Source organism: Psammomys obesus, unplaced genomic scaffold, assembly GCF_907164565.1.
Source record: "Psammomys obesus unplaced genomic scaffold, mPsaObe1.curated_primary_1811, whole genome shotgun sequence".
Taxonomy (NCBI): Eukaryota; Metazoa; Chordata; class Mammalia; order Rodentia; family Muridae; genus Psammomys; species Psammomys obesus.
In genome coordinates, this window is record NW_026596073.1 from 1,398,257 (window position 1) to 1,410,537 (window position 12,281).

Genomic DNA, 12,281 nt, shown 5'->3' on the forward strand with positions numbered 1-12,281 from the left:
CAGGATGAAAAGGGAGAGATGCAACTCTGCCTGAGGGAGGGGAAAGCAATTCTACAAAGGAGATGAGTCTTGAATTAAGCCTTTGAATATTAAATTAAAGTAAATAGGGCTGGAGAGATGACTCAGAGGTTAAGAGCACTGGCTGCTCTTCCAGGAGTCCTGAGTTCAATTCCCAGAAACCACATGGTGGCTCACAACCATCTATCTTGAGATCTGGTGCCCTCTTCTGGAGTGCAGGTGTACATGCAGACAAAACATTGTATACATGATATATAAATAAATTTTAAACAAACAAAAAAAAAAAACTTTGGTAAATAAATGCCTGTTGGATGGAGGAGTATTTTAATCAGAGTAATATGGATGTACAAAGATTGGGATGAGTGGAAGTATGGAGAGTTACAAGAGCCAAGGACACAGGAGAGGCTATGAAGAAAAGTCTGGGTTCTGCACAGTGATCTCTGGCCTAACTCTGTCACTTGAGGGCAGTAGGTAGCCAAAATCACAGGAGACACATGGTCAGGTGGGTACTTGACCAGGTAGTTGGAGTGAAGGGTGTTTGATGATGGCGAGACTACCACACATGAACAAGGGGAATTCAGCTGGGGATAATGATTTGAGGGCGACAAAAGGGTCAGAGGAGAGAGTGTATTAGCAAGAGAAGAAAGACAGGGGCAGGGAATCTTTTTTGTTTGTTTGTTTTTTCTTTATTAATTACACTGTATTCACTTTGTATCCCCGCTGTGGTTCTCTCCCTCCTCCAGTCCCAATCCCTCCCTTCCTCCACCCTCTGCATGCACGCCCCTCCCCAAGTCCACTGATAGGGGAGGACTTCTTTTCCTTCCTTCTGATCCTAGTCAATTAGGTCTCATCAGGAGTGGTTGCATTGTCTTCTTCTGTGGCCTGGTAATGCTGCTTCCCCTCTCAGTGGGAGGTAATTAAAGAGCAGGCCCATTAGTTCATGTCAGAGACAGTTCTGTACACCTAAAGAAACTAACCAAGAGGGAGGACTCTTGCTAAAATGCTCAATTCCTATCCGGAAAGGCAAAGAGGATAGACATCAGAAGAAGGAGAAAAGAGGGAACAAGTCAGAAGCCTGACACAGAGGACCTCTGAAAGGCTCTGCCCTGCAGACTATCAAAGCAGATGCTGAGACTTATGGGCAACCTTTGGGCAGAGTGCAGGGAATCTTAGGAAAGAAGTGGGAAACAGTAAGATCTGGAGAGGACAGGAACTCCACAAGGAGAGCAACAGAACCAAAAAATCTGAGCACAGGGGCAGGGAATCTTTAATGAGCTATGAGACATTACAAGTAGAATGTATTTGTGGAAGAACTTCAAAGGAAGCAAGTAATGCACTTGCAGAAATAATAGTCATTCTAGGAACTTGCAGAATATGGAGTAACACACTTCTGGATCTTCCTCCCCCATCCAGATTTCCAACAGAAACTGAACACCCAGAATACTCAGCCAAGGTTCAAAGCCACAAAATAAGTTCTAAGTTGCATGTCTAGGTCTCTCAGCTAGACCACTGCAACAGGTCACCTCTGGGAACATTGGATGGTGAATCTGGGTTAGTGTGGGTGGAGACCCAACCCAGTGTGCTTGAGAAGTGGGAGACAGCTAAACACATTGAGACACTGGTCCCTAATCTTAGGAAATGGTTGATGAAGGGCGAATTAATCAGATCTTGTGTTCTTTCTAATAACTTTTGACTCATGCATTTAAAACAAGAATGATTAAAAGAAAGAAATATTCTTTTAGACTTTTAGTGGCAGGTTTTTTTTTTCTACATCATTCTTTCCGAAAATAATTAATGGTTTATTCCTCTTTCCAAAATAATATTTTCCACTGTAATGCCAAATGGACTTCTTAATCTCTACGCATTGTGTGCTATATTTTAGAACTTCATTATTTAAATGCAAAATAAGTATACAGTCTAGCATTTTTAATCTTTCATTTTCTTTTGCCCAAATATCTTCTTCAAATTATACCATTGAGTCACTCCCCATACTTCAGTTTTTGTAAGATAAAGCAGTTTTTTTTTTAATCACTGATATAAAGATTTTATGATCTCCTCACTAGACTTTAGGAGGAAACAGTTTTTATTTATTATGTTTTAACAATTTATTCTACTGTTGTGTCGAAAACACTAATTAGCTGTATTATCTGCTGTTTAAGGACTGCCATTAGGAGCCAAATATTTTGAAAAATTTCTTTTCAAAAAGGAAGGAAGGAAATAAAGAAGAAAGGAAGGAAGAAAATCTACTTAGTAAACATTCCTTATACATTTTTCAGATTGGCAAAAAGAAGTTATTGTAAAACACAACCTCATAGTCCCTCAAGGTATAAACTTATTAAACGGAACACTCAACCTGTTCTAAATGGCCTCCAGGCTTATCTCATACTTTCAGTTTCATCTCAATTTCATCATGTATCATAAAAGCTGATACATTAATTCAACAAAAATCTTATCTTACTTGTTTTTCTAGGATACCATTTTTACCTCTGTTCTTTTTTTTTGGATTATTTAAAAAAAATTTTTAATTTTCATTAATTACAGTTTATTCACTTTGTATCCCAGCTGTAGCCCCCTCCCCCATCACTTCCCAATTCCACCTTTCCTCCCTCTTCTTCTCCTATGCCCCTCTCCCAGTTCACTGATAGGGGAGGTCCTCCTCCCCTTCCCTCTGACCCTAGTTTATCACATCTCATCAGGACTGGCTTCTTTGTCTTCCTCTGTGGACTGGTAAGGCTGCTCCCCTCTCAGGTAGAGGTGATCAAACAGACAGCTTATGAGTTCATGTCAGAGACAGTCCCTGTTCCTATTATTGGGGAACCCTCTTGGACACTGAGCTGTCTTGGGCTATTTCTATGCAGGGGTTCTAAGTTATCTCCATGCATGGTCCTTGTTTGGAGTATCAGTCTCAGAAAAGACCCCTGTGCCCAGGTTTTTTGGCTCTGTTGCTCTCCTTGTGGAGCTCCTGTTCCCTCCAGGTCTTTCTATCTGCCCCTTCTTTCATAAGATTCCCTGCACTCTGCCCAAAGTTTGGCTATGAATCTCAGCATATGTTTTGATACCCTGCTGGATAGAGTCTTTCAGAGGCCTTTTGTGATGGGGAGGGGAGGTGGGAGGGGAGGAGGGAGGGGCTTATGGGGGGATACAAAATGAATAAAGTGTAATTAATAAAAAATAAAAAAAGTTAAAAAAAAAGAATCCAAGATCAGAAAGGCAAACTACATGGACAGAGGAAGAGGGAGAAAACAGGGAACAGAACAGGAGCTTTACCTCTGTTCTTAAAGGACTAATTGAGTGTCCTGTTTGCTCATTATAGCATTTAGCTCTGAACATTCAAAACTATAAATGTATATCATCAATTGCAACACTTCTTGCAACGTGTTGAAATTCAAGCCAAAGTAAAAATACCATTCTCTTAGCTTAGTGAACTATTAATTATTTATGAAATTTTGCCAAATTTGAAAAGTAACTATTCATGTAACTTAGTAACTTATTTTTATAGGTAGAAATAAAATCATACATGCACACATAAACATATTAAAAATATTGATAGAGTTTTACAAAATCAGAAATAAAAGGCCTGTTGTAGTTTGTGTACATGGACAGATTAAAACTTCTGCAATTAAAAAAATGCAATTGCTTTTCCTGTCCCAACACACACAAAGTAGGAGGTACATTTTGTTCAAATCATCAGAACAACTGATTGAGCCTGTTGTAATAGAGAGTATTCACCCTGCAATGGAAATTTGTCCCTCTATTTATAGTGAAAGAATTTCTGTTCTTAATATATTCTTACACATTCTTTTTTACGTGACTATTTTAGGTGTATCAATACATGCATGAAACGATTACTGTTAATGGCTGCCCTGAATTCCGTGCGAGGGCCACAGCAAAGGTAAGAGTTGAGTAACTTTAAAAGTACACTTGACCCCAGTGATGTAGTAATTGATTGTGCGCGTGTGTGTTTCAGGTATTCTCGTGTGTACACTGTAAGAGAATTTAGACCTCAGTGGCAGCCCAGAGTCTAGAACCAGTACTACTTACCAGGTAAAAATCCTAATGGAAAAATTGACCTTTTCTGCTGCTTCTGTAGCTTAAGGAAGGAGAATGATTTCATTAAAATCACTAAATATCCATTTGGCACAAGCAAACCTGCTGCTTCACTGTATCAAGTTCTACATGGTTTCTGGTACATCCTGCGGATGCCAAAGAAGCCAGATCCTAGGTAGAGCATGAAACCTCATTTGCACAGGCCGAAAGCCCTGGAGTAAGTTAAGACACGGACAGGCTTTACCTGACACCACTGAGCCAGCATTCTTCTTCGTGTTCAACTTACTGAAAGTGGCCATGACCAAAAGGAAGGCCTAGCACCTTTGTTGCACTGACCACTTTTGTTCTTTAAAGGATCAAACCCAGATATTACAGCGGTCCTGCTGAAAAGGATGCAGAAAGAGGATCGTGACATTTTCTGAAAGATGAATCACTAGGAAACAATAGTGGTAATCTAAAATCACACATGTAGCTTGTACTTTACAAATACAGAAGTGTTTTAACAGAACACAGCTTTCTTTGTAAAGGGCTAGTAACTTTCTAAAAAGACCAAGAAGTGAGACCCACTGAGAATAATCAGAACTTTTCATTCAGTTCCTTTGCGTTACATCACCTATTCTTTGATTTCTCCCCTGATATTTTCAGTTTTCATCCTGTAACTAAACACGGTGGATTTGTAAGGTTTTCTTTTTCCCTCTTCCTTCTTTTAGTTCCTTCCTCACCCTGGCAAATAGAGGGTATGATTACCATTACATCATGCTTTGCTTGTTCTGAAGTGGAACACACAGAGAAAAATGATTCCTACATGGTTTAATTAAGGGGAAAGTGAATTATGTAGCGTCTTACCATTCTCATTTCTTATTCATGTAGAACAGCAGGATAGCAGCATAATGTTGCAATAGCACAATATTTTTTCTGGTTGTTTCTGGGCTGTCTGAATTGCATCCATGTCAGCCATTAAAACCCCTGCATGACAACAGGGTTTGCATGAGCAAATGCATGTAGCTAAAACCAAGCCATTATTTCCATGTCATTCACTATCTTTCATTAAACGCAGGCAGTAGTATAATGCTAAGCTGATGTGATAATGCGGTGTGTGGAAAAAGAATGTACAGTAGTGGGAAATCAGTATTTTCACAGTGTTGAGGGTAAATCACTTTACACTAGGCATCTAATCAACTGTGGTTAAGGCAAGCTAATGGAAGTAGAAGACAAGAAGCAGGCAGAGAAGCTTTGCTTGATTGAAACTACTATTTTAATCCTAGTGGGTGGGGACTGCTGGTAAGTTGGTTTCTTGAATTTAAAGAAATTAATATATTAATTTTAAAATGAAGCTATGACTATATAAAATTTTGTAGGCCTTATGATAATGCCCCAAGCCATTCATTTTCATCTATGAACAGCTGTTACAATGGTAATTGCTGAAATGTTAGCGTAGAATTAAGATGTAATTAATGACCTAATAAGTCACCATTCACAGTAATACAAAAATCACTAAATATGAGATAATGATAATATCTTTTAATCTAGTAATTCATTTTTATTTTTATTTTCTTTTAGCCATCCTGAATTTTAAAAAATAAAAGCCTTTCCATTTTTCTTTACTAAACCAGTGGTTCAGCAATAGCAAGATTATGTGTGTTTTCATGAGCATACACATACAGAAGTGCTTCTCAGTTGGTTGAATAAGTATCTATGAAAATGTATGTGTGGCAGCAACTTAGGCTATGTGCCATAGGAAGAGCATGGTACAGTTTGTCCATGAAGTGTTCCTGGTCAACATGCATTCAATAATTATATGACGTAATATGTGTACAAATATTTAGAGTCCTTGATCAAGTTTCACATGTAGCTGATGAAACTCTGAAAGATTTTACAGTGGTTTTGGTTTGGGTTTTATTTTTCATAGTAGATAAGCCTTATGTAAGGCTTTATCAAAGAAATGAGTCATATACGGCATCTAAAAGAAGACACTCTTTTAGTGTTCTTCCTTCTACAGCAGAGTGCTAGAGAGATGTCTAAGAACTTGTTCCCTGAAGATCATACGCTTAGTCTTATTTCTCTTGTTTTATCACCAAAAGAACATCTTTTCTTTCAGGCAACAGTTGCTGCGTTTGCTGCCAGCGAAGGCCACTCGCACCCTCGGGTGGTTGAACTGCCAAAGACTGATGAAGGCCTGGGTTTTAACGTCATGGGAGGAAAGGAACAGAATTCCCCAATTTATATCTCCCGCATCATCCCCGGAGGAGTGGCTGAAAGACACGGAGGCCTCAAAAGAGGAGACCAGCTGCTATCAGTGAACGGAGTGGTATGTTGCTAAACTACCCACAGATTTTTCTCCCTAAATGTGTCTCCTCCTCCCTCCATGACTGTAGCCAATGTTGAAATTGTAGTACAGACAGTAATTTTATGACCATATCCAACCAGTTTCCTGGATTTGGATGGGTATAAGCCTATAAAGGCACCAATTTTATATTTTTATGTCTCATTTCATCTTGCACAGGTATGATAGATATCAACAGCTGAAAAATCAGAAAATCGTGCCAAGAAATTATCACAAAAACTTCCCTCTCAGAATATTGATGTTGAATTAGCATTCAGAAGAATATAATTTCAATGTCATTTTCATCCCAAATTTCTATAAGCACTTGAGTTTGATGTTTTAGTATATTAGTAAGTTAGATAGTTAATTAGTTAGTTGGTTAATTAGCTTGTTCATTTGCTTCAGTGTTAAGCACTGAACTCAGAGACATGTGTATGCTAGGCAAGTACTGGACCACCACGGCTGACCCCATGCCGAGAAACAGCTTCTTGTGAAGCAAACTTAGTCTTTCTCCTTAGCTTCCACTTGTACCACACATAACCAATCTAAGATCATAAATTTCAGAAAAATAAATGGGAATTTATCAAAATATGCTTACCCTTTGACTTATAAACATTTAGTATAAGAGCAAAGATTTAATATGTAATCTAGATTTGGGTTTTATGCTCAAAACACAATATCTAACATAACATATCTGAAATGAGATAATTGGTTGGTAAGCATGGTATAATTTTTTTTATATCTTTAATTGTATTTGTATTTATTTACATTTTAAAAATTAGAGCATACTACAAAACAGTGGTTTATATTTTAAAATGCTATTCACTGAACTCTGCTATTCTCTAATAAGCATCAAAACTAACAGTCCATGAATATTTTACATGATCATTCCAATCTCCAAATCACCATTTCCTCTACTTTCTCAAAGACATAAATGCTTTGAGATAGCATTTTATTGACCTTTCAATAAGTATCACTTCTCAAGGCTTGTATCAAATGATAATTGTAGAGCCCAGCTTTTTGATAGAAGATCTCGAGTCGGGTCAAAGGTTATGATATACAGTAAGCTATACCTCGGGCTGTTAATTTGTGGTTTCTCTGAATATGCTTTACAGATATAAATATATTTGTATCTTTAAAATATGAAGAAAGCAAAAACAAAAAAAACCCACACACATATGCATAGTTATTATAGTAGCACAAAGAAACCATAATCATCTATGACATCAATCATCAATCTAATAGGTCAATTGACTTTGAACTAGCCATCAAGGGAGCAAACAGATTTTGCTTAACCCTCACATTTGCAAGGGGCACAGCTCTAAGCATTTCAGAATAAGGCATCCATTCTAGTAGTGACCTCAGGATGAACCTGAGAAGTAGCAGCAAGCATTGCAACAATGAAATCAAACAGACCTGCTATTACCCCTCAGTGTCCACCCTGTTACAGACTTTAACAGTGTAGACAGTGTACAGACCACTGTACCTACTCAGGAGCCTCAATCTAAAAGGAGGCAGACAGAGTAGTTACTAATTATAAGGGGACTGATGGAAATTAGTGAGGTGACATGTCTATCAGGAATCAGCCTTTGACCATTCCATCACATGCACCTTTGATGAGTAAGTGTGACCACCAAAGAAGGTTGAAGTGAGTGAGATTTTTAAAGTGCTGGGAATATTCCTTTTATTGATTTGATGAAAAGTAAACCTCAATGAAAATTCTGCTGTACAGATAGCTGTATGCAAATTAGCAAATGTTTATTAATAAGAAAGAAGCAATCGCCTCTGTTCTGTGAAGCTGGTGAGGTTCCACTTCTCTGTCCATTGGGGTATTCAATCATAAACTTGAAAGAAAGATCCACTTGAGTCATATGGGAATATTCCAGGGCCAATTCTTTTTCCTTACATTCAGCCTCAGAAAACCAAAAATTTTATTAAATATACAATTTAACGTTTATCCTATGTTCACACTTATTAATCCCATGTACAGGATTTTTCTACTCTGTTCATGTTTCCAAAGACTCTAGAATTCACATTTACTTAAAAGCTACCATACACTGTAGTTTCCAATTAAAACAAACAAACATAATTTTAGGTAACTAGGCACTAATTTCAGGAAAGTCAATTTCTGACATAGTTTGCTAAAGAGAAAAAAAAATAACGTTTGTTCATTACAGTCAGTCTAACAAATGCTAGCCCTTGTCATGGCTAGAGTTTCTTCAGACATATTCCAAATTGCTGTGCTCACCCTGGCCTGGTTTGTTAAGCTCTATGAGTTACAAATTAAAATATTGACCCTCTATACAACAACTGGTAACAAATACCTATTTTAAAGAGTTTAAATGTAAATCATATATGCAAATATAACTATGTAACAGCAATTAGTGTAAAAGGAGGGGTGTGTGAATTTGAAAGAGAGCAAAGAGAGGTATAGGAGAGGTTTGAAGGAGAGGAAATAGGCGGGAAATATTAACCTAAAAATATAAAAGAAAAATGTATTTTTAAGTAAATCAAAAAGAAAGTTGTATCCATTTTATTGGGTGCTCATCTCAAGGTTTTTTTTTTCTATAATGAGAAACTACATGGCTCACTGATCTGCTCCTAGTTGCAGAAATCATAACTAATACAATTCAGGAAGCCTGGGCTTTTATCCCTGGGTCCAGAAGTATTTTCAGTAGAAATAATTTCACACAGGTCATGGTATTTAGTGAAAATAAAATATTTTATAATAAAATAGAGTTGGAGGCCCTATAATTGAAAGACCAAAAAACAAACCAAAGACAACATTAACAAATGATGAAGTGATTGCTATGCCTGCTTTGAAACAAGTACTATTTGAGATTTATAGGAAAGATTTTCATAACATACTTTTCTAAACTGAGAATTTAGAAAGATATGATTGAAGGGTTAAGGAATACTTTTAGTAAGCATTCTGAGAACAATTCCCTATTTAGCAAGTTAAAGGTTACATTATCTTATGGGCCTAAGAATTTTAAATGATGTTTCTAATGATATCATCTACTTTGTTATTTTTGTGTTATTTTTATAACTTGGTTTCATTTGGAAAGGAAATGTTATAATATCTTGCAAAATTTAGCATTTTATTAACACATAACTGATGACATGAAATGCAAGATAATAAATAGAGAAAGGGGAATCAATAAATAGAAATAAAGAAAGGATACAGCAATTGAGCAATTGATTTTTTTTTCTTCTTCTTATAAGTCAATACAGAAGAAAACTCATAACAGTTCAACTCTGATGGATTTTTTTCTTTATTTCTGGCTAGAAAAGAAATTTCCCATGGGGTTCTTATAAATGAGACATTGAATCACCTAATAAAGAGTCCTTTTGTGTGTGGCTACTACTTCTTGTGTCAAGCTTTGGCAAAAACTAACAGCTGAATTAAAATTTAACATTAATAGGAGGTCATGGTGTTACAGTTCAGAACCTATAGCTCTCTAATCATCTTTTCACCATTTTATGTGAAAGTGTTCTCTCAAGGACTATTTCTAAAGATTGCAGCCAGTGTGGAGCCAACAGGGACAGTAAATATATTTAGTGATAGAGTCAAGATATATATAGGCTTCACTTAATAAGGCTCTTCATGAAGCCCTGATCAGATGCCAGAGACTGTATATACTGAATCAGGGAGGCGTGGCTAAATACCAAAGCTTAAATAAGGTTCCTGGAGGATACTAATTGATTTTTAAAAGCATTATAAATTGGGATGAGGAGCAAAACAGAAGACCCCAAACCATGTTAATATCTTTGTAGGCACATTGATTGGAAAATACTTTTGACTTACTCAAAGATGGCGCTCAGGCTCTTGAGTGTGATCGACTGTGGTCAGTCCATACGCTGCTGTTGTCTGATCTAGTGAAAGCAGCTGTAGTTTAGCATGCCTCCCTGAAGGCTACATTGTTAAAGGATTTAAGTCACTTTTTGCAGAGAAGAGAGATTTTAGGAGAATAGTGGCGTCTCCAGGTGACCTCCATTTTGCCAAATAACAGAAGCTAGGCCAGAGCATGAAGGTTTCAGGGAAAGCAGAATCCAGCTTTCATAATAAAGACCTTGTATATATGTAAAGCCATCTAAACAGAGTATATACTCACCCATAAGGAGTATATGCCCATTGTCTGAAGTTCGAATCAGAGATTATAAGTCCAGGTACTGTGTACACAGTTGTAACCAGCTCAATGGTTCCTGCCAGCTCTGCGACTCTGGTTTTACAGCTTCAGGTGAAATTTTTGGTGATCCCCACTGTGTACACTAGTTTTCCAGATCATACTATCCTATATTCTGGGGCTGACAAGCAGGTACAACCTATTGTCTATGGATTCTGTTTTTGAGATGCGGTCTTTCAGTGAGATAATTAAAAGTTTGGGTCACTGTACTTCATTATGGTTTGTACCTTATAGTATTTAAGCGTGAAAACATGTTATTTTCCCCATTGGTTGTTGAAGACAGTCTTACAAAATGGGAAGGATACTTCTGCTCTAGACATACACACACAGAGAAAGAGAGAGAGATAAAACGATCAGATAAAATCAGAGACCCACAGTAAACTCATGAAGTGGATTCCAGTCTTTACTGTGATGTTAATTGACTACCAAGAGTAAAATGTGATTGTTTGAAAATCAATCCCACTTAAATCTGAACGAGCACTGTGGCTACATCAATGTCAATTTCTTGCAGTTTGTGTTATTTTATAGTCTGATAAGATGTTAATATCGCAAAGCTGGGTAAAAGGAACAGAAGAGGCCCCTGTACATTGCCTGTACATTTTATAAAGCTGCAATTATTTCATAACGTTTTTTAAAAGGAGAAACTTCCAAACAGTCCCCCAAATACAAGAGCAAGATAGGAACAAGATACCAAAGAACAGAAAGAAAGAAAAAACTGAAGCAGGAGAACTTTAGTCTTACCCCCCTCTTAAGAAGAGACATGGCTAGCGTCTGAAATTCAAACATTGCCTCAGAGCCCCACTGGCAGGACAATTGTAATTACATTTGCCTCACTGTGTAGTTAAATCTAAATCAAGTTGTTGGTACAGTGTTTGCACATAGCTAATTACTTTTTAAAGCATAACAGATGAATGAATAAAGATGTGGGAAAGGAGGAGAATAAATAAGTTATCTTGGTACCTGGCCTCTTTCCCATTTTATAAATGTGCATGCCAAGTTAAGGGTGAGATTCACAGCTCAAATTAGCTACACAGAGCACTGTCAGGTGTGCGGTGAGGATTAACTAAGAATCTGAGCTGTGGTTGGGGTTGAAGCTCAGTGCTGAAGAGCTTGCCTAGCATATACAAGGCCCTGAGTTTAGTACCCAGCACCAAAAAATTAAATTAAATTAAATTTAGAAAGATAGATTTGAGCCGGTGTAAAGTTATAGCTTCCCAGCAGAGAAACTTGAACTTGAATCTTGCTCATCTGTTCCTGGAGTGAAATTTACAAAATAACCAAAGGGGCTTTTAATTCTTATGAAACATATCACAAAATATTTCTGCGAGTCTAAGTCCTACAATAAAACACATTGACCATATGCAGCAATAATTTTTCTCCATTGCCTCATGTCCAAGAAAAGGCCGGGAGCATAGTTGAACAGTGGTCTACAAATATTTTTGGATGCTAGGCACCACTGTAAGAACTTTATATAATGAATGAATTCTTTTCCTCATAATCATCTTTAACAACAAGTGTTATTACTATCATTTCCATTTACAAACAAGGAAACAGAGACATCCAGTAACTTATCCAAGCTCCTAACAACTATTGAATGGCAGAGCTGGAGGTTCTGACTCAGGCCACCTTTATAATTTAAAAGTAAACAAATAGTATAGCCGTAAATAACTCATGCTTTCAAGCATGATATAGAAAAGATCAAGACT

The 12,281-nt window shown here is 37.1% G+C and overlaps 1 protein-coding gene across 4 annotated transcripts in view; it reads left to right on the forward strand.

The window, feature by feature from the left end:
* The window catches only part of Lin7a (lin-7 homolog A, crumbs cell polarity complex component), a 172,755-nt gene that overhangs the window by 107,282 nt on the left and 53,192 nt on the right, over window positions 1–12,281 (forward strand). For all 4 annotated transcript variants that reach the window (XR_008722280.1, XR_008722281.1, XM_055625889.1 and 1 more), the window contains exons 3-4: window positions 3,839–3,910; window positions 6,164–6,373. Coding sequence is in view for 2 of the 4 variants with exons in the window: in XM_055625889.1 (XP_055481864.1) it covers window positions 3,839–3,910; window positions 6,164–6,373 (282 nt within the window). In the remaining 2 variants the exon portion in view is untranslated. The remainder of the gene's footprint in view (window positions 1–3,838; window positions 3,911–6,163; window positions 6,374–12,281) is intronic.